At 36.5% G+C, this 23104-nt stretch overlaps 1 protein-coding gene across 1 annotated transcript in view; it reads right to left on the bottom strand.

Moving 5' to 3' along the window:
- Positions 1-1102: 1102 nt before the first annotated feature.
- Positions 1103-23104, bottom strand: part of APOB (apolipoprotein B) — a 35312-nt gene continuing 13310 nt past the window's right edge. The window contains 16 exon segments of the mRNA XM_056488702.1: positions 1103-1326; positions 1328-2938; positions 4030-4213; positions 5064-5178; positions 5620-13200; positions 14083-14459; positions 16079-16224; positions 16486-16673; positions 16803-16978; positions 18357-18567; positions 19145-19266; positions 19480-19662; positions 20185-20396; positions 21253-21420; positions 22138-22329; positions 22639-22815. Coding sequence (XP_056344677.1) covers positions 1117-1326; positions 1328-2938; positions 4030-4213; positions 5064-5178; positions 5620-13200; positions 14083-14459; positions 16079-16224; positions 16486-16673; positions 16803-16978; positions 18357-18567; positions 19145-19266; positions 19480-19662; positions 20185-20396; positions 21253-21420; positions 22138-22329; positions 22639-22815 — 11853 coding nt within the window. The 3' untranslated portion in view covers positions 1103-1116.

Raw genomic sequence — 23104 nt, 5'->3', positions numbered from 1 at the left:
CAGATTCTCTGTTTTCCCATTAATGAAACAAACATACTACAGAGTGAACTGATTGTATCAAAATAGACGTGCACAAACTTTCTAGTGTTTGTCAAAAAGTTTATTCTCAAAAAGGCAACATTATTTCAGCCTTAGCATGCATTTGTCTGGGACTGTCTGTTTAGTACACCATTGCAGTCAACATATTTTCCACTTAAAAACAGTCTTATTTTGTGAGAAACTTTTTCAACATGCTTTAAAATAATTTTAAACTGGGAATTCTTTTAAATGGTCTAGGCTTCAGCCCAGGAGGGGAAAACTTTTTGACTCCCATCATACACAGTGATGTCTGTGAAATTTTGACACTTGACTAAACTCATAAGTAAAACATAGACAATTTAAAGTGAAACCAGAAATATCATGGGGAAACAGGTGAGAAAACCCTGTATTTCTGAAATATAAATTAGCCAGTAGAAAGAAAACTCATATAAAATTCCTTGTATTGTTGTCTGAAAGCTGACACAGGCAAAAATGATTTTTTATTAAGAAAACCTTTGTATTATTATCTGCAATTTTCCAGGAGTCAGGTTTATACATATATTCATATTTCTATGTTAATTTTCTATGGTAATTTTTTTATGCCATTTTCAGAACTTTTAATTTTTTAAATGCATGTTTTTATACATGTTCTTTTCCTTACTTATCTGTGAAGGTATTGAAGGTATTTCTATGCTGGGAATTAGATGTGTTTCCAAGTCTTCCTTCAACTGGCTTATGAATGTGACCTTTATCTTAAAACCTGTTTATTCTATGTGTTCCATAGCTTTTGTGACTATTTACAATATGCATTGCACATCATTAACTTGATCCAACATACTGTGAAATCAAAGAAAAGACTTCCCATTGACCTTGAAAATTGTTGGATAAAGTTTTGTACTCCAAGTAAAAGTAGTTGTAATGAATGACACAAAAATGTAATAAAGAAGTCATTTTATTGGCTTATTAAGCATATTAAAATAACCTAGTGTAGATTATTAAGTTTTCATTTACAAATTCAGATTCAAACATATCTACCTGAAGCTCCAGTATACTGATTGCTGTTATATTTAAATACATTCTTCTCTTCTACATGCCCATTCAGGTGTTCATGCACTGCTGAATATTTTCCATAATGTCCTGAGGACTCACTTGCTCCGTGTCAAGTTGTTCATCTGTGAAGTGTTGCGTTTCTTTCCATTTCCTGGAGCCTTTCTTGATGCCTTGCTGAATCAGTATGTGTGTCATTTCCACTTTATTCCTGAGTGCCTGTCTGCTGTTTTGGGGCATTTGGTAAATGGAGTGCCGGTCACATGGGCACCTGTATTCTGAGCTCTCCTTGGCGAACAGCTACGTACGGCTTTATGCTCTCAGCTGTTATTTGCTCAAGCCAGCGAAGAAGCTCTGAGATATACTGCAGGAAAGCAGAGTAATTTTCTATAGTTAGATCAATTAACCTTTTGGCTTCAGTGATTAGCTTTTCTTGGGACTGACTAAGCTGCCCATAGATCTCCCGGAGTTTTTCTTTGAGTTGCTTGTTATGTTCATCGATTTTCCTCTTCGCAGCTGCAGACCAATATCGGATTTTTTCCTGAGCAGCAGATGAGAGTTCCATGATCTTCTGTTTTCCTTTTCCTTCAACATCAGTTATGATGTCATAATATTCCTGACTGTAGATTTCCACCAATTCTCTGACTTGGTCTGTCAGGCGTGTAACAATGCCAGCAAGATCTTCCACACACCGGTTGTGCCAATCCACGAGAACATTTATGATATTCTTCAGCCACCCCAGTACCTTGTCCTCCACCTCATAGTATTTCACTGACAATCCAAGTGCAGTTGGATCAAAATACTCCTCCCGCAATGACTTTATATAGAGGAGCAGCTGGTGCAGCTTTCCTGAAAGGTCCTGGAATGTCTTCTGGCTAAAATCTTTGAACTGAGAAATGTATTTTTTAACATCTTTTGTCAAGGATCTCAGCTTCTGGGCAAAGTCTGAAGCCATTGCATCGTTGTACAGCTTTTGTGTTTCGACTTTGATGTCTTCAAAAGTTTTGGATTGCAAGCTTCTAACCATTTCTTCTACCTTCTGAAAAACTTGTTGCACTGCTTGTTTCAGTTGTTTCAGCTTTCCTGCAAAGTCAGCTTTCTGCAGAGTAGCAAATGTCTGCCTGATTTTGTCCTGCAAATCTTTCAGCATTTGTTTAATTTGATCAAGTACATTCCGGCCTCTAAGAATTGTTTCAGAAGCAGGAAGTCTGACTTCCAGATCATTGATAGCTGCAATCAGGGCATCAAAGTACTCCTGAAGTTTTGAAAGGCACACATCAACAGTTTTTCCCACCTTCTCTGTAGTCATGAGGTATATTTCTGCACCACTGAACTTTTCAGACAGCCCAGGGACCTGAAATTTTGTGGTTTTTAGGAATTCAGTGGCTGAGTCAATCACGTGCTTTATTTTCTGGTGGTACTCTTTTATAATGTCAATTAAAACAACCAAAATTTTTGCTTTTACCATTTCATAGTCAAAGTGTTCAGCCTGATCTGCTGCTCTTCGATAAAGCCTTTTAGCCTTGAACTTCAGCTCCTGGTATTTGTCAGAGGCCTCATTGGCGGCTGTGCGAAGCTGAGCATCTATTTCATCTATTTGATTTGCAGCAAAAGTGTATGCTTTCTCAGCATTATTCTGCATTATACTCTTCATCTTTAAGGTGGCAGCACTAATTTCCAGCCCCATATGCTCCTTATGGTACCGATTAACATACCCATAGACTGCATTTGTCATTTTAGGCACTCTTTCTTTCAGACCCAGCAGCAAGTCTTTGGCAGCATCCTCATTCCAGTTGAACTTCATTTGAATCTGGTCAGGTTCCTTCAGGGATATCTCACCTTTTAGTATGTCAATGTCGTTCTGGGGAGCAGACTGAAAATACAAAACAGGGTTAGAAAACTCCAATATTATTTATGAGCCTCATTGTTGCTTCTTTAATTTTATCATTCATTAAGACAAGCACTCTCCAGTTTTTTGTCCACTGTCTGTTTGCTGTCTGTTTGCTCTCATTTTGAAAGGTTATTTTGGAAGAAATTATCTTATACCAAGCTACTTTGAGCTTCTCCAAAGAGCAAGACTAGAACATAACTTAGTCTGGTTTTTAATATCTGACTGCAAATAAGATTTTTCCTTCCTTTTTATTAAATGCCTATCATGTCTCATAAGGCAGGTGAATTACTCAGGAAAATGAGCCTTCTACTCATTCCTGAAATCAATTAAAGTGAATACAAAAAGAATCTTTTTAATATGAAAATATTAGAGGATTTAATTTTGTAATAATTTAAATAAACAAGACAATTTAGACAGTTACTCAGACTAGTTAATAAATCCATAAATGAGAATATATTTATATGTATAGTTTTTCCATTTTTATAATAAATAAGGAATTAGGAGCTGCTTGTGATCCCTAAATAGGTATATAATTTTTGAAGGTCAGATTTTAATTCTGAAAATTATTATAGTATGACAATAATAAGAGCATGTATTAAAATATATTAATAGATTGAAAAAGACACTTCACAGATGGCCTGACCTCTTCTATTTGCTTTATTCCTATAATGGTCACTTATGTAGTCATTCTAAGTAGCCTGATGGCTATCTATTAAACCTGATCTGTAGCTCATGTAAAACTGATTTTGCCCGTTCTTCACTTTCAGTTGGTGTTCCTTCTTGACCATAGGAGATGGAAAAACTAACTGTGTGAAGGAGCTGAAAACACCTCTTTACACAGATATTATTTTTAGTAGAACTGGAAAGGTCACTTTAGAAAATAAAACCTTTTATTACTGATAATATAGTTTTTATTTGTTAATTAATATCTTTAATTCTATTTAATTAATATATGTTAATTAATAAATTTATTAATTTATATCTCAACATAAACACACACAAAATTTAAAAGGGAACTTTTCCTTTGACTACACCAAGCATTTTTTGCTTTTTATTACTCATATTAAGCTTACCTGAGTTTGGTAGTAAACCCTGGCTAGGAAAATTTCATCATCCACTTCCATGACATAAGCAAGGGTCCCAGCTGAGGGTGAGGATATTGAGCCATATGATTTCCTCTCATTCTCTTGGTAACGCACATGAACATCTGTGAAAGTTGGGCTGATGATGTCTAGTGATAAAGTGTCTTCCATGGCTCTGCAACCACAGAAAATACACAGCTATGAAGCAATGCAGAAGCACAAGCCCAATACTGTATGTCTGAACACAGTACCACCTACAATTTCATATATATATGTATATATATCTGTAAGTAAAAAATGCATTTATCATGAAAAGAAAATGTAGGGTTTACTATCCACATTTCTTAGGATTTAGCCTGACACATTCAGAACTTCATGTCGCTCCAATTTTCCTGTTTTAGATAAAACTATACTGAGCTCTGTTGTGAGTTTTCATTAAATTAGGGCAGCAAAACAAAACCTGTAGCTGTACCGTTGTCAGCTTTCTACAAATTTCTAAAAACTGATTGCAATTTTTCCACCAACACAAGTGCACCACTGTGCACTACTGTTTATCTCCATTTGTACTTACCTTCACTGATTCTGTTCCTTGGATATATCAACACAACACTTGCAGATCAAAACAGTCACTAAGAGAGCCAAGTCTAATCCCTGGTGTGGGGACTTGTGAAAAAAAATTATTCTGTAGTGGCTTGTGGTGACAGAGGGATCCACTGGGGAGAAACCCAACTATGTTGAAGGTTAGATCTAGAACTGCTCTGATTGTACAACACTGTGTTTATGTCTCAGTGGTTTTCTGACATAGGGCTGGTGAAAAGAGAGAGAAAAACTCTTCTAGAAACCCTGAGAGGGAACAGCTTTCAAGTTACCTTGAGGGGGAAAAGGGCACAGACAATAATAGCAGTGTAGATATACAGGCTCTTATTAATTATTGCAAAGCACCCTGGGACATTAGAGATCAAAGCAACAACACATCATTTGCAATTATGTCTATTATAAATTATATTATTAGAGCAAATTTTTACCCAAATCCTGAAATAGTCAGATTTTCATTGTAGTTTGCACTCAGGTCACGATGTGAAAAGCTGCCAGTTGTCTTCACAACAAGCACTCCTTCTTTGTATTCGTAGTTTGAAACAACTGTGAAAAAGATTTCAGATGTCTGTATTACCAACAAAAATACAAAAGACACACCCAGTTGTACGTTAGATGACCAGTTGTGGGCCATCATTCACTGATATGTCAAATTATGCTTCAAGAAACTGAATGCCCATAATGTCCCAAATAAAAAGACATGAAAACATTTGTTTAACTGGATAATTTTAAAATTCACATTATATCTCAACATGGATATGACACACACATATATACAGTCTTTAGCCTTCATGGTGACTGACTGAGACTCTGATAGTAATTTATGAAAAAATGCCAATGCTGGTAAAAGAAGAGTTGTCTAACGTCAATGTTAAATAGACCGAAACACTTTAATATGCAAAGCCCTGGGGAAAAAAGATAGAAAAAGCCTTGTCTATAATAATTCTTTCCCCCAAAACCATGGCATATAGAATTTTAATGTCTTACCATTCAGGTCATATTCCAGGAATTGCAATGTTGAGCTGCAGGTAGAGTCAATGGAATGTTCAAAAGAGTCCTTCTTATTTGTCAAGTCTGTTCTCCAGGTGACATTGTACAAAGGAGAAACAACTTTGAAAGATCCAGTCAAGGCACCAAATGATGGGATGTAAATTCCAGCAGGCAAGGATATTTTCAGAGGGGGGACCTCAATTTTCTGTTCAGGAATGGTAATTGTAGGCATTTCAAAATCTGCAATTTTATTAGCTACCTCATCTAGATCTACAGAGAAACTGCCAAATGAAACACTCTTTGGTAAAGTGAACTGAGACATAGTTATTTGGTATTCAGGTATTGTGACCTCAAAAAATGGCATTTTATACTCTTCTAATGTAATATAATTTGCTCCTACATCCACTTTGGGGAATCTTAGCTTTGGCAGGGTGGGTAAATGGACATCAAATGGCATTGTGCTCAGTGTCTGTGGGATTTTTATGCTGCGCAAGTCAACAGTGTATGCTGGGACCTGGAGAGTGGTGAAAGGAAGGCTGAACTCTGGAGTGCTGAGGACAGGGCTTGGAGCCTTCAGGTGTAACCCAGGAATAGTGACAGTGAAACCGTCGGTCAGCTTATCCACGGGTAGGGGGAAAAAGTAACCATCTTCACTCTTTGTGTACACGAGGGATGCTGAGCCATTCCAGTACTGTTTCCTGTCATCACTGGTTGTGACATCCAGCTTCATGATGTCCCATAAGCTCTTCTCAGAAATGGGACACTTGATGAATTTGAGGAAGCCCATGTACCCTTCCAAAGATCCAGAAATAACAAATTCTGCCTTTGATTTTTCATTTGATAACTGCATATCATGACTGAGAGATAGTGAGTGAATTTGGCCTTCACCCTTCCAGCCAGCTTTCTGGTTTGCAGGACTGATTTTCACTACAACAACCTCATTAACTGATGCCATGCCCAGGTAGGGATTTGGCTGAATGGCTTGAATCTGAAGATCTGCTGATACATCCCAAGGAGCCAGCTCTAAGGTTGCTTTGCATCTCTGAGTCCCTGTTGTTGTGAAACGAGATGCATAGCTTGCATAGTTCTTCCCATTGTGCTCCCAGACTGCATAAATACGATGGGTAGATGCTTCAACTGCAAGTAATTCCTTGATTTCAATGATCCAGAGTCCATCTGCTTTAGAGTGGGCCTCAAATTTGAGGGATGACCGAGCTCCATTAGCATTCAAATAGGCATTTGCCTCATGGTCTAATCTTCCAGAAAATGCATTTCCAGTGTAAAATACTCCATTAATATCCCCACTCGTAGAAGATTCTACTGATATGTAATACGTAAGGCTCTCTAAGGCAAATCTGTGAGCAATTTCTCCCACAGCACTGGTGCCGAATTTGGGAGTATTAAAATAATATGTTAATTTTAGACCTGAGGAAAGAGTGGGTTTAGATTTCGTATTTCCAGAAAGTTCTTGGCTGAAATTAATTTTTAAAACTGGTGTGTCAACTTCTATATTTGTTGCCACAGAAGCTTCCATGATCCTCTTTAAGAGAGTGATAGTGCTATCATGGTTTCCTCCTAGATATTTGTTATTACTCAGGGACAATGCTGTGGCCAGCTTCAACCCTCTTTTTCTTGTCAAACTCGTTGAACCCTCCAGTTTGAATTGCAGAGCCTCAATGACAGAAGAGGATGAGACACTGAGATGTCCAACAATATCTGACTGATTGAGCAGCCCAGCATTTGCAGTTAAAGTGATTACACTAGATTTAAATGAGAAGTCATAAGTAACGTTACCCATGGCAGGAACTAATACGTTGTTTGCTGAGCTGTTGATTTTGAATCTAGGAAGCTTTAGAGTGCGTAGATCCTGGGGGATATGAAGGACTGGAAGCTCAAAAGAAGGTACAACTAGTGTGTAAGATGGAACTGAAAATCCAATCATTGGAACTGTGAATCCTCTTGTGCTTATTTCTTTTGGAAGTGTGAAACCAAAGGCTGGCATCTCAGCAGTGAAAGGAGAAACTTCAATATTCACAATTGGAATGGTGTATCCTGGAATCCTGAGGGTCCGTGGTATTTTGTTCAGTGATGTTTGTATTTTGTACTTGTCCAGTTTTGTTTTGGCTTCATTATATGACTTTGTGAGAAAATCTAAAGCTGCATTTCTTCCTTTCTCAAAATGCTTGTTGAATAAAAGGATGTTTTTATTAAGTACTTCATGCACTTTTGCTAAAGGAAGTGGGATTGCATGCATGTCTTTGTTTTTCTCATACCGAGCTTTCAAATTTAAATCAAAGGATTGTCTTGTTGTCTTCAATAATTCTTTCAGGCCTACCTGCTCCCACAGTGAATAATCTTTCAGCTGAGGAGTTTTGATTCCAGTGTAGGGAATCTGAAACTGAGGAATGCTTAGAGGAATGTTTAGGAAGTCCAGGTTGGCATCTCCATTCATTTCGATATGAGCTTCAATTCTGTCATCATTGTTGCCAGCAGACATATTATGGGAATATCTGTACTGATTGAATCTGCCAGTAACTTGCCAGTTGACCTGTTGAACAGAAGAACTGAGGGCAAACCCATAGTTATTCAGGAAGTCAATTTTGCCAGTCAGTTTCATTGGGAAGCTGATTTTCACATTTCCATCATTGTTTGTTGAAAGACGAATTTCAGAAGGGTGTGACAAGAAGGAAAGTTCATTATTGACAATTCCAGTAATCCGTCCATGGAGCCGAGCATTGTGAGAGCCTGTTAATTCTACTTTCATTCCTAGAAGCTCTCCTGTGCCTCTCACATTCAGAATGCTACGTCCTACACGCTGTGACTCAATTTCAGACTGAATCTGAACTGTTGAAAACATTAAGGAATGACATTCATATTTTATAGCTTGGTTGACTTTCAGGTACTTATCATTTATTCTGTTGTTGGCAGAAAATGTAATAGTGGGGCCCTCAATCTTGAAAGTGGCACGTGAATCATGAGTGCCTTCATCGGAGAAATTAGGTGAAGCCCATTTCCAGTTTCCTTTACCAGCAGAGGTAAATGATATGTATCCTGCTTCTACCTCTGTTGTCATGTTATTGACCAGATCAGCCTGGCTGGAGAAATCAGCTTCTGGAATATTCAGTCTGTGAGAATATGCCATTCCACTCTGCATCCAAATTTTCCTCTGCAGCTTGACCATTAAATTATTCTGTAGTTCTATAGAATTTTTCTTTGTATGTAAATTTGCTCTAGTTTCAGCTTCACCTTCTACCGAGGTCCCTAAAAATACCACTTCATTGGTGTGATCAACTTTAAGGAATCTATGGTTGACTTTCATGACATTTTTAAGGTTCAGCTGCTTCATGTCAGGGGCCAGGAGACGTGAATCTGCAATAACACTAAAAACTAGGAAGTCTAATTTAGAAGTTGTTTGAGCTGAAATGGAGGTAACAAATTCTGGACTGTTTGCAGATGTTGTGGTATTACGAAGCTCAGCTTGTGTAGACAGTGTGAAGAATGGAGAGGTGACTCTGAAAGCACCAGACAATTTGCCAAATGTAGGGACAGTCACAGTATGTGGGATATGTGGGAGCTGGAACTCTGGTATCTTCATGTCAGGAATCTGGAGTTCATTTAGATTTAGCTTTGGAATCAATAATTCTGGTATTTTAAACTGAGGCATTTGTATTTCTGGGAAAGAAATGTCAGAAAAAGGCATATCTCTCATCTTCAGATCTTTCAAATAGACATCAATAGATGGTAACTGAAATTCTGCAGACATGAATTTGTCTATTGTTCTCACAATCAGATGCTTAATTTCAATCAAGTCAATTTTGAAGGAAGGAATTTGAAAGGTATTTAGAATTTTAAATGCTGGGGTAGTAAATTTCATTGGGATTTTCATGTCCTTTAGTCTCTTAATATTGATCTCATAGGAGGGGATACGGAGGTCAGTCAGCGGGACAATGAATTCCGGTGTTCGAAACGTTGCTTCCCGAAGACTTCGGAGACTAACCTCGAATGCAGGTATAGTGACTACAACTGTCCTGATTTCAGGGACTTTAAATCCAGTTTCAACAAACTGTTTTAAATTTTCAGCCCAGTTTTTTAGATCATATTCTTCAGCCAATGCAGTGATTTTTTTGAAAGCTGCATTCCATTGGTCAGAAACGTATATGACAACAGAATTGTAGAATTGGCTTATCTTCTGAAGACACCACTGTAATTCCTGGGAAATATCCATTTCAGTAATCCTCTCTCGCAGATCTTCCAGATGTTCATTTACCTTGACTTTGAGATTAGCAAATGTTGTTGAGTCTATGAGCTCCCTCAGCCAGTTAATTATTGCAGCAAGCTTTGTGTCCTTTAGCTGTTCCATGTATTTTGAAATCACAGATCTAAAATCTCTTATATACTGTTTCAGTGCTTCTACTTTCTGTGGAAGTTCTAGATTTCTGAGTTCTTCATTTATTTTCTGGGTCACTTCTCGAATTTTTTTATTTGTGTCATCTACAAATTGGTCATAGTCAAAAGCCTTGAGCTTTTTAATAACCATGTCAAGGAACTTGTTGACTTGCTTTATCATCTTTTCATAATCAAAGGTTTGCACTTTCTTGACAGCATCATCAACAAAAGCAACAACTTTATCAAAGCATGACTTCACATCAGTATTTTGCAGGTAGGTGGTCAGTTTCTGGACAGTTTCTTTTATTCTGTACGTTTTAAGCAGTTCTATCATTCTGTCAATTAAAAAATATATCTGCTTATCAATTTCATATTTTACAATCAATTTGTGCATATGGCCACGGAAAGCGCTGATCTTCTCAGATAATTCATATTCATCTATCCAATTTAGAATAAAGTCTTTGATTTGTTCAAGAATTTCATTAATTTTTTCGATTGGCAAAGATTGCTTAATTTTTTCTAAACATTCTTTAGCATCAAATGATTTAATCTGTCGTTTCAAATTTTCCGCAATGCTTCTGACATCAATTTTCTGAATCTGGATCTTGAGTAGCTCTAGGTTTTCATGTATTTTAGCTGTAATCTCGTATTCATCATCAACATTTTTAATCCAAGCCAAAGCGCTGCTTCCGATTTTGTTAAGATCATATTGTTGGAAAAAAACCCACAATTTTTCAATGATGTTGATTACAGTTGTTCTTACCTGGTATTTGTTATCTAGAGCTGTCATTGTTTCAACTATTTGATCAAGAAGCTGTGCAATAAGTGCTTTAATGTTGTACTGCTCACAGAAGTCTTTGATGTGTTGTTCAACTTCTATCAAATAGATCTGCAGCTGAGACAGTATTTCTTGAAGTTTGTCAATGGCTTTTTCCAGCATGATTTGGAGATCATCTGATGTTATTCTGTAGTCCTTTGTGAAAGCCACAAAATTATTTTTCATGCTGATAACTTTGCCTTTGATATCTAATGTGTCCACGTAATCGTTAATGTCCTGTGACAGTTTGTCCAAATTTGCCTTGTATTTTTTCATGTGCTGTTCCATGTCTACGCTCTTCAGGTACCTTTGCAGGGCCTGCAGTGTGGATAGAATGCTGCCTCTGAGTCTTTCAAAGTAAACTGGCAGATTTTCCAAGACAGGTAGGCTAATAACATGCATATCTTTATTTTTGTCATACTTCACAAAGCCAGAGATGCTGAATTCTTGAGGCTCTGATACACTGTTCCTGAGACCCAATACATCAATTAAATTAACTTCTTCAGATGTTAATGGTAGTATGACTGATGTGTCCATTACAGAGAGATCTGCTAAAGCTTTTCCATTAAGTTCCACACCGATCTTTTCTGCATTATTGTAAGCACTGAAATCTTGTGAATAGACATTATTGTTTAGCTGACTTTTCAATTTCCAGGCACTTGACTGCTCTGATGGGGTAAAAAGCATATGAACTTTGTTGTCAAGCAGCGTAGTGTACTTTCCTCTAGACTTCAAGCTATGGCTGGTAGAGCCTCTGTAATCGTGGGAGAAAGTGAAAGCAAGAGGCTCTGCTTTAAGCAGGAATTTGCTGTACAAGTCTCCTGTGTGCTCACCCACAGCAACCAGCTTGCCATTAGCATTGGTGTGTACATCAGCCGTGATGATAAACGGGGCCATAGTGGAACGCACAGCATTGCTGAAACGGAGAGGCTTGGAATCACAGTTTGTGTTCATGGTAACTGAGGAAGAGAGTCCTGCCACATCCAGATGAACCCTGTGACTCACTGCTGCACCTTGAACATTTGCCACGGTGTCTGTTTTCAAGTCTGCAGTTAGACCAGCACATGTAAGGGTGTAGGTGTGCTTTATTTCATCTGCTCCATGGGCTCCTCTGATATTGCCACCCAAGTTCATATTCAGAGGCTTGAGAATGAGTTCTGCTTTGTTGGAAACTTCTGTTTTAGTGTATTTAAGATTATTGTTCAGTTTAGCTGTTAGTGAGGTAGGTTGCAGTTGAAGATCAAAAACATGTTTGTGGAACTTGTCAAAGCTGAAGCTGTTGTCTAACTTTGAAACAAATGTTAAGGATAAGCCTGGAATATTCAAATCATTTGTGTACTCCAACTTAATATCTTTGAATGATCCCTGCAAATTATTTGAAAACTTGAGTCCTTCTGCATTAACTCTGAAGTTTAAAACATGTTTGTTGTCCATACCCAGAACCGTACTCTGGTATTCACTTCCCAGCGTTATTTCTGTTAAGCTCACTCTTCCCCCTACATTGAATTTTGCATTGTTTTTCCCATAGCGCCCAGAAGAGGACAGTGACATGGAGCCTCCAGCAGTGTCGAGCTTGGCATTCATTTCACTCTGCATTGCCAAGGGACTAAACTGCATGTTGGTGGTGGCACTGCTGGCTAGACCATACCGATTTATATTGAGTGATGACTTATGGGCAGCTCGATTCTTCTGATCAGTCAGGGAGATATCAGTGTTGAAAACAAGATCCTGGGAAGTGAGAGAACCTGCAAACAAGGCAAAATACTGGATTTGCTTGTAAGTGGCTTGGTATTCAGATCGAAGTGCTGCCATCTTATTTGATAAAATTATTTCAAGCTTATTGACACCTGCAGTGTGTCGATACCTCCCGCTGGTTTCAGATGACATTTTCAGCTGGCTGTTTTCATACTTCATTGAAGCTGTGTTCTTTAATAGCCCATTTTGTGCATCAGAAACTGAAGTAATGGAAAATGAACCATCACTGTATCTGCCAGACATCTGATTGGTAGCCTGAAGATAAGAAGAATCCAACTTCAGATTTGACTTTCCTTCTAAAACCTGTCTCTTTTCATTGTACGTGGTAGATAGAGTGTAAATGCTTTTTGCAAACACTGAAGCCACTTCCAACTGCCCTTCCATTTTTATGTTATTGGTATGCATATTATTTATATTTTCAGAAAAAATATCACTGGAAAATGAAAGCTGAGGACCCATAGTACTTGATGCTGTAAATGATAAGGTGTAGTTTGAAAATGGAATAGGTTCATAACTCTTTCTGCCAGACAGCTTAAAATCTGATGTTAAGAGACTGTGCGTCAGGTGATTTTCATATGCACAGATGAATCCATTTCTGTTATATGATGCTTCTCCAGAACCTGAAATAGGAAAAAAGAGACTAAAGGTAAGTGTGCCTACACCTTTCCATCTTTGAGAACCTGTCTGATGCCACTGAACCTCTATGCTACTGCTTGAATTGCGATTACTGTTATACCACTTTGTTTTAAGGGCCCAAGTGCTTTCGTAAATACTGAATATTTATGTAAAAATGGCTACTATTTTGATATTTGAAGCTAAAGTTTTGAACTACAAATAAATTTTCTACACTACTTTACTAAATATAATAATGTGAAACGACATAAAATTATGTCATTATTTAAACTTAAATTAAGAAGATGCTCTCAGGGGCAGCCTACATCTAACATTCCTAGATTTTAGTGTTTTCTTTATCATGCCTCAGTCATGGTGAGGAGTTTAGAAGAAAATAAATTAAGTCAGGTTATCTTTTTGCAGTTTGAGAACCCAAACTGCAATTTTAGGAGAACTAACTTAAAACCACAATATTATGGCAATATATGGACATAAAAAAAAAAAGATAAGACAATTTTATATAAGTATATATACATATTAATGATCTGAGAAATAAATTGTGGGCATACCTACACATACACTTGCACACCTGATTTTTAAAACAGTTCACCGATCAACTTCTACGAGCGTTTGTAGAATCATGCCTTCAGTTTTGAAGGACATTTCCTTCAGTAAGGAATACCCAGGAAAATAAGGACTCTAAAAGTCTTTACTGAATTAAACTGACTTCACCTTTAGTGCCTGAATAAACACACATAAGATCTATAAGTTCAAAGGGAAAGTGATTAGAGATCTCGCAACACGTCTTTAAGTAAGTGCAGGCAAACAAATGTACTGTACCTGATATAAAGGATGTAAAATAATTAAAATTGGTTTGCAAACACTCTTACCTTTCACACTGTAGGCAAGCAGCTCAAAGTCACAATCACCATTTGTGTTATAGGTAGCTTTTACACTGGTCACTCTCTCCGTGGTGCTGTTAGTCACGGTGTACGCGGCTGTCCAGTTGTAAAAGTTGCTGAACACACCAGCAGAGACCTCTAACTTGCCCAGCAAAGGCACACGGAAAGGATAGGATTTGGGCACAGTAAATGTTGGGATTCTGTACTCCTGAGATGGCACACTTATTCCCATGGACTCCACCACCAGGGGAGGTGTTTTAACAGTCTTCGGCAGCCACATCTCATCAGACGATCTTCCCGCATACGGCAGAGGAATATCAATTACAAAACTGTTCTTATTAAAGTTGTATCTGACCCGGCCTTCACTGGAAAATAAAGATAACTCTGTTAGAAACTAAGTTCATAAAGCAGGAGTTTTCATTATTTCCTCCTCTGCCCATGATACTCAGCTTACTCATATACTTATATCAATGTCCTGACTTTAGTTTTAGAGAGAAATGTAATGATCAAACATTAATATCAACATTTTCAAGCACTCATTAATCAGAATTTATCAAAAATACTTTTGGTATCAGGGAATTGTTTCAATGCCTTTTCCTCTCATTTCACAAACAAACAGACTTGTAGGTAAAGCTAAAGAAAATCCCCCAAAATCACCGGCACACTTGTGGCATCAGAGAAAGGCAATGTATTCTTATAGAAATGCATGAAATCATATTAGTGTTAGACATGGTAATGATCTAAAATTAAGAATTTATCTATCTCTTTGTAAGCATTTGAAAAGTTTCATCCAAATATACAGCATTTTTTTTATTCTGAATAAAAGGAAATAAAAATCTAAGCATGTGATCAGGAACTAGGACTGGAAAATGGATCATTAGCCAAAAAAGCATAATTAGGAAAAGGCAAAACAGAAGGAAACCTGGCCTTAATTTCTGAATGAACAATAAGCTGGCAAAGATGCTTTTCTTGTTTGCCTAACTGGTCTTTCATATTGCAAAATCTTGAATTTTTATACTCAGAGCTACACCCTAAGATGAAAATTAAGCAAACACTTCTGAAATTTGTTCCTTTACATCAAAAGATTTAAAAAGCTACATAAAAGAGCAGTAAAAAACACTATTATTCTTATGAGCACAGTTGATAACAACCTAGGAAAAAACCAGTTTCTTCCTTGCTTATACTTAGCTCAGGAGCAGCAATATGGCAGCAATAGAGATGTGTGAAATTAATACACAATATCATATTAGCACAACAAAAGATAATACATGGAAAAACAGATCTAAGAGACACAAAATTCAAGACTCTTCTCCATTTCTTTTTTTTGGAATCCAATCTTACACTAACCTCTGTTGTCCTTTACATTCAGTTCAGCATTTCATTTCTATGAAATTTGACAGAAGCATAATAACCTTCATACAAGTCCTGTGAAACTCTATTAGGTAGAAGAGATGGGACCAAACTAGTGCAAGCATCCAGGCCACATGTGTACAACTTCCCTCTGAGCACGTCAGGCATGGGAGGAGGTCAGGTGCTCTACTGGTGGAGGTTAACCAGCATGGGTAGGGGAATAGGGAGAACAGGACTGCACAGGAAAATGTACAGCTATGAAGGCTATGGCCAAAGTGTCTGCAAGGATGTAGGATACAAATCTATGAGAAACATGGCTTCAGTAGTTCTGTGGCTTAAAGGCTGTTGAATGCTGTTTTTTTTATTCAGTATGCCTTATAATATAATACAATACTTTGGGGTCTATTCACATATTACATGAAGTCAAATCTGTATTAAACATGCACAGTAATTCCTCCATATAATACAATTTCTCTGACCTTAAAATTCTTTGTTATTATTCCAATTTTATGCTAATGTTTACAGCAATTCCATGCTGTTTTATAAAACCAAAGTAAAATAAAGTAACACTAAAATGTGAGCAAATATCTATTTTCAGTTTCCTGTTTCACTATATCCCAATTTAATTCCCTACCTTTTCAGGAAAAGTTCTTCAGGAATGGTGATAACAGGCAGGTTAAGTTTCTGAATGTTCAATTCCTGCAGTGCACTTAGTTTGTCTTGCAGAGCCTGGGAATAAGGGACATCTTTTGATGTCTTTTGCAGCCAGGTGTTGGTTGCCTGCAATGAGGAGAAAAGTTTTTCAAAGTAAATAAAAAGTTTTAGCATTTCCCAGTGAAGTTATCTGAAAGTTATTTGAACTACCCAAGTACTGGGGTCTAAGTATCTGCTAAAGTGACTCGTTCTATCAAAGCTGGAAATACACAACTTATTCAATCAGATAAGGGATTTTACAAGTATTTTGGCTTTCACAGGGGAGGCAAGAATTCCTCAGGGCTATGTACTGGAGCTGTAATATCTACTAAATGTTGAAAACCATACCACAATGAATTGTGACACGATGTGTCGCAGTGTCATATCTGTATGAGCCACTTTCCGATCCAGAAGTTCATTGGCACTCTTCTCTAGGGTTTTTGGGTAGTCTGAAAAGTCAACTGGGAAGGCAGAAGAGAGTTTTTTCACAGCAGCACTGACACCTGAATTCCACTCGAACTCAACTTTCTCAGCATCTAAAAATCATGAATTTAAAAGAAAAGGGTAAAATTAGTAATATTCTAGTTTTGAGAAATAGTATGAGCTAATGTAAAAAGATGCTTAAATTTACAGGTTGTGTATGTGGATCATGTTTTTGCCCCTACCATATTTGAGAAGAACTCTTTTTGAAATTGAGTTTCCATGAATTGTTGCAGCTGAGCTAATCTGAAGATATGCCTTGTTTGGTGAATAATTAACCAATGCTTCACTTCTAAGTTCGGTTTCCAAGCGAGGAAAAGAAATGGTGCCTCTTAACATTGCCTCTTCCACTCCAGCATATCTGTAAAAGGAAAAAATGAATAAAAATTAATAAAAATATTTAATTGTGTTTTTTCAGAAGCAATCTCAGCATTTAAATCTATAGCAAAGGCATAATAGGTGTTATAAAAAAATTAGATTGGATCAATCTTGTAAACACTGTTCTAATTCAATTAATATTTTCAGCTTCTGCTAGTTGCATTGGAAAATCTGTTGTAGACTATTGTAAAGCTACTGTGCAGATACACACAGTGATGACTCCGTGTTAATTTCATAAGAGTTACAAGGATGAAAATATCTACCTGTCCTGGTAAAACTGTAGCTGAACCAAATTCTAAATGCCTTACTCAAGCTGAATTCTCTACTCAGGATACAGACTGTGGCCATGAATCACATAAAAACAAAACACTTGGCAAAATATATTATGCCAGTGGGCTTCATTTTCCTTTACTCACATTTATTTTATATCTCTGTAACTTTGTTGACTCGAGCAAACTTCTAATGTTATGTTAGTGCAAATGAAAGGGAATTGAGGTCCCTGACATCTGTCCAAAGCTCCCACTGATATCAGAGGCAATTCTACATGAACAGCAAAGACAAAGACTCCCTGGGGCACCATCAAGATCACAGAATTCCATGGAAGATTGAGGTTTATTAAAGAATGTGATCAGCCCATTTCACTATGGGCTTGTGAGGCAGACAATTTTAGAAACCCTGGCAGGCTGAACATTTTTGTTAGCTCCCCTGTAGATGTGCCCGGAAATATTCTCATCGAGAAGCGTGGGAATTTTTACAGGAAGCTCTCAGTTATTTTTGGTTTTGTTTCTTACTGAGTGCCATTAGATTTCTTCATGGGGAGATGTAATAACTTTTTTTTGCGCCAAGCATATCCAGTAAAAGATAATACCCCTCTGAACAAACCTTGCCTTGTTTATAGCCTTGGATTATCACACCTGCAATAACAGTAGTACAATGCATTCTTCTAGTCATGTGTGTGCAAACATCGAAGAACTACCTCAAGGAACTTGTAATACAAATTATATCTATATATCTGTATATCTATATATCTATATATCTATATATCTATATATCTATATATCTATATATCTATATATCTATATATCTATATATCTATATATCTATATATCTATATATCTATATATCTATATCTATATATCTATATCTATATATAGTAGGAAAGATCAATGTATTATATGCATGTATTTGATGTATTACAAATAAAATACACTAAAGTTTTTTAAATGGGGTTTCAATGGCAACTCTATCTGTCTCTGTACTTAAGAAATTTCTCCAAAACAAGATAAAATTTTCTGACAATTTTACAACCAATAAAAACTTTCAAAGGTAGCTGTCAAATTCTAAATGCTTTCATGAGTTACCTTATCTGGCCAGAAAGAGTAACCTCTGTAATCTTCTTGTTGTTGATGTCTAAGACTAAGGTGTATGCTTTCTTCCCAGAAATGGATTCATCAGTAATTCTGAAGTTTGTACCAAAGTCAACATCAACATCTGGAATCTGTACATCACTGGTCAAAATCTTTTTGCCTCTGTTGTACCTGAAGGTCAGTGTGGCCTCATGATGGTTTACACCTAGAAAGTATAATGTGCTTTGGTTATTCACAAATATGGAATCTGCTTGGACTTTTCTTAAAAGGAGAACAAAAAAGGATCAGATGAAAATTATATCCCACTAAAGATCTAACACAACTTTTGATGAGTCTGATTAGCAACTGGGTCATCTTTTTTCTTCTCATCTTCTAAACACAAGAAGGACTGACCCACAAACCCATAAATACTTTTGTTATTTAAATGATCCCATAGATGATGCCATGTTTTGTAGGCTTTCATTCCATGTTTCATGAGAAATATATTTTCTCTTGATTATACAGGCCCCCTGAACATCTCCTCTTCCTTGCTTCCATTCACCAAGATTTATTAAAATCTTGCAAAATACAAAATCAGCCTCTCATCATGAAAATCTTGCACTGGGATTGCATACTTGAAAGGAAATGTGGTTAAATTATCAGCCTATTTGAATGTGAAAATGATATTCTATCTTACACTGTTAAAAATACTGTTAAGATTCATTAGCTAAAATGTCTTTTCCGGTAAATGACAGTTCAAAACAGAGCAAAACCACACAGTTGTTTTTTTTTTTAACTCTTACCTTCTGCCTGGATAGCAAACTTTAAGGTGTCTATCTGGTCATTTCCCTCTCTCTGCAGTTCGTAGTTTGCAATTGCAGAATATTCCTTTACTTCGCCTGTGGACACTAATTCAACCTCAAATCTGCAGAAGGAGAAAACAAATGCCTGGTGAACAACCTTTTTGTACATGAACACAAACATAAGAAACCACACAGTTCTCAACAGCTCTCTGAACTGCTGTTGCCAGTAAATTTTGAAAGATTTTTAAAGGTAAGCTTGATGTGAGAGACTACTGGAGACTAAGAGGGAAGGCAGTCAGCACAAAATAAACCCAGTTTAAGTTTACATGACTCACCTGGATTCTCCAGTCAATGGAAAATATGGAACTGCCTCTGTGTCAGTGGAATTAGGGTACAATACTTTGGTGCAGAAATTTAGACCAGGAATGAAAGGCTTGCAAGAAGTTGAGATTGTTTGTTTCTCTATCACAGTTGGAATTTCTTCAGTTTTGGCTGGAGACACCAAATGCAGAGTATTGCTGGAAAAGAAAAGTCAGTCATTTATTCCCAGGACAGGTGCTCAGACATCCTACTAGCACAGTGACTTATGAATAAAACTTGATTATTAATATAGGGGCTAACTGAAACAACATTTGGCTTTAAAAGATACAGGTGTTAATATTGACAATTATAATTTAATGTATTGAGCCTTTTGCTCTCTCTAAAATTAATGTAAGTACCTCATTTAAATTCAATTTAAAATACATACTGTTATTATAATAATTTTATGTGAAAGAAAAGAATATAATGGAAATTTTAAGAGTCTTGTATAAAATTTTAAAAATAGTGACAAATAGTCTGTAAGCCATGACTCCAAGTCATCACTTATCTGGCATATTTATTTGTCTTACAAAAGAAATTATCTCAGTTTTACAATGTCTGGGATTTTTCTGAACTGAAAATTTCTCCATGCCTGCCCTAGCCTTTCAATTCCACCACAATAAAAATCAAGAAGACAAGGAGGAACATAGCCCTGAAAGTTCTCATTCAGTTCTTATTACCTGATACTGAGGAGTTTTACTGAAGCCTTTGGAGCAGGAATGCTGAATTTCAATTGTCCAGCCTTTACACTAACATGTGCTTCAATTCCAGATTCATGGAATATATTAGAATTCATCTCCACACCACTTCCAGCAAATTCAGGCAGGTTTATTCCCAGGTGTGTCACAAACTCAACTGCTACTGAAGGTTTAGCAATGAGATCTGCTTGCATCTATTTAATAAAAGCAAAATGGGATATTTATTTGCCCAATACACTTCTTATACAAAAAAACCCATACCACTCCTGATAATACAGAGGTAAGTTTTATAGAATTGATTTTGCTATTCAAAAAGTCTAATTCCCAAGTAACATAATCAAATGGCCCATATAATTGGTAACTGTAATATAAAAAAAAAAAAAACAGCAAGATGATAACCCCAAGGATCCCTGCCTCCTTTAACATAAAAATACTCAAACTTCAGAAAGATTTTGTACATGGAACTACTTGCATGTATTTTTTAAATCTGAAGACAAGAGCCAGTTTTCCATTATAAGAAAAAAACCAGCAGTTTTCAAAGACAATGATCAAACTGTTTCACAAAAATAAAGTAATAGATCCAAGATTTGAATTTCTCTTAATGCAAACCAGCTTATTTTCAAGCTTTTGCTTTGGCCATTAAGAAAGAAGGGACAAGATGCAAAATTCTGGAAAAGATTCCAAAGCTAACTAAAGGGCAACAAGTACTAAATTTGAGGATCTTGTTTTTTATTTAGGTCTTGGATATGGTAGAAAATTAAAAGTTTAGATGAACTGAAACTACTAAGGAATTCTTATGAAGTACTGACTAGGTTAGAGCAAGGTAGTCATTAGAACTGTAAAAAGGAATAGATTTTCTTTTTTTTATTTTTTTATATTTTTAAAATTTAAAATGGGTAACTAATTTTTTGCCATATGCTTTTTCCTTGCTACAATTTTAAGATGTTTCCTCTCAGGTGAAAAAAATATTTCTGGTGTTACAGTTTTATCCATAAATGAAAATATAGATTAATAGGAGGAGAAAAAATATAGACAATTATTGCGACTTACGTTTTTTTGATGAAGCTTTGCAGCTACTCTTGCCCCAGGTGTTGCTATTCCAGATAAGGCAAATTTCAGTTGCAAACCTGCTCCAGTTGGAAGCTCGAACTCATTGTCCATGAATATGTAGTGAACAAATAGATCCCTGTCAATACCTTTTGAGATGGCTTGTGCAATCTGTCAATCAAACAAGGAAATGAACACTAACAAATCCTCATTTTGGAATATGCACATTTTGAACTTTTCAAACTGATCAGAGAATGATTGCAACTCTCTAATCCAAAAATTAATTTCATAAGGAGAGAATCTAATTTCCACAGATTCATTGTTTCAAAAAATATACAAAAGACGGTCAGCAAAATCTGAACTTTAAATGAATACCAGCCTTGATACATTCTACCCTAACACTCACATACATACATACAAACATGCCACACACATACAAAGGTGAACTGGTTTAGATACTTCAGTAAAAGAAGGCTATTACCAAATATTCTTAACAACTACTACATATTTTCTTTTTAACATGACAAGGATGAAATTTTTAATATTAACCCATATTACCATAATTAAAAATTTACTCATGTAACTGAATAGCCAGTACTAAAGTTTTGGGAGTTGTTCCAGTAGGTTTCTTGATAATACAATATGATCTGAACTTTCCCTTTTTCCTTCTCCTCACCAGTCCACTAGGAGGACTCCATTTGGTTATTGAGGAGTCTTCATAGATTTCTCAGAGTCCTTTAACATAGATCTGGATATTTTATTTCAAATAATTTTATTTTCATGCTAGCATCAAATATTTTTACATAATAGTTAAATACAATCTAAATCTTAAAAAACATCTGGGTGAAAAAAAAGTGGATAATGGACATTGCTGCATCAGAAACATACCATTTCAGGAACAGTCTGAAGAGTTTTAACACTCTTTAAAATCAAGCTTCCCAGCAGTTTAAAATCATTGAGTTTCAGGTACCCAAGCTCTTCTCCCAGGATCCTTAGATATGCTCTTCCTTCTGGAGCCTCTTTGCTGCCCAATTCTTTTATCAGTTTTTCAAGGTTAAGTATTATTCCTTTTGTGATATCCTGAAAATTCAGTCAGAAAGCAATAAAACAGTATATAGTGTGTATGGTATATATATATATATATATATATATCTGTAAGTATGTAAGGTCATATATCTAGAACAGGTACTTAGTGAATGCCAGATATTCTGCACATGCACTTACAGATTTTTCTCCAAAGATCCCTCCAAATACAGTTAAGTGGCATTAAGGATTTCTGTTTGTCTCACCAGAGAGGAGAAGGAATGTATAGAGTAAAGCAGTAAGTGCTGCAATTATTGTGTAAAAATAGGAATGCTGTGCTGCACAGAGAATGCTTTCAAGCTGTACCTGCTCCTGCTTGCCATCCTGTGAGTAACCAAAATAGTCAAAAAGTGCCTTGGAAACTCGCTCTGGCACTTTGCCATCAACCCAATACAAGGCCTTGGTTGCAGTGTCTGGGAAAAATCCCTTCTCTCCAAACAATGCTTCCAGTGTTGGTTCAAATCCCTTTCCATCCAAGCCAAGCTGAAATGAACAGAAAGGACAACGTATAACTGAGACAGTTGCGCCCTTTTCTTTGGAACTTTACAACAAACAGACTTTCTGGGGAGCAAAAAAAGCATTTAAAGTGCATCTAGAAGCCTATGACTCTTAAGGGAAGGTATGGAACACTATGTCTTATAATTCATTTTACCTCTGTGTAGAGGTTCAATAAAAAACCTGTGCATAGGTTGGATCTCACTTAAAATCTACTATAAGTACTTCAGAGTGCCAGTAATGATTCATTAGCACAAAGTCAACTTGTTACAGATGG

Source organism: Oenanthe melanoleuca, chromosome 3, assembly GCF_029582105.1.
Source record: "Oenanthe melanoleuca isolate GR-GAL-2019-014 chromosome 3, OMel1.0, whole genome shotgun sequence".
NCBI lineage: Eukaryota > Metazoa > Chordata > Aves > Passeriformes > Muscicapidae > Oenanthe > Oenanthe melanoleuca.
This window is presented reverse-complemented; position numbering and strand designations above follow the sequence as displayed.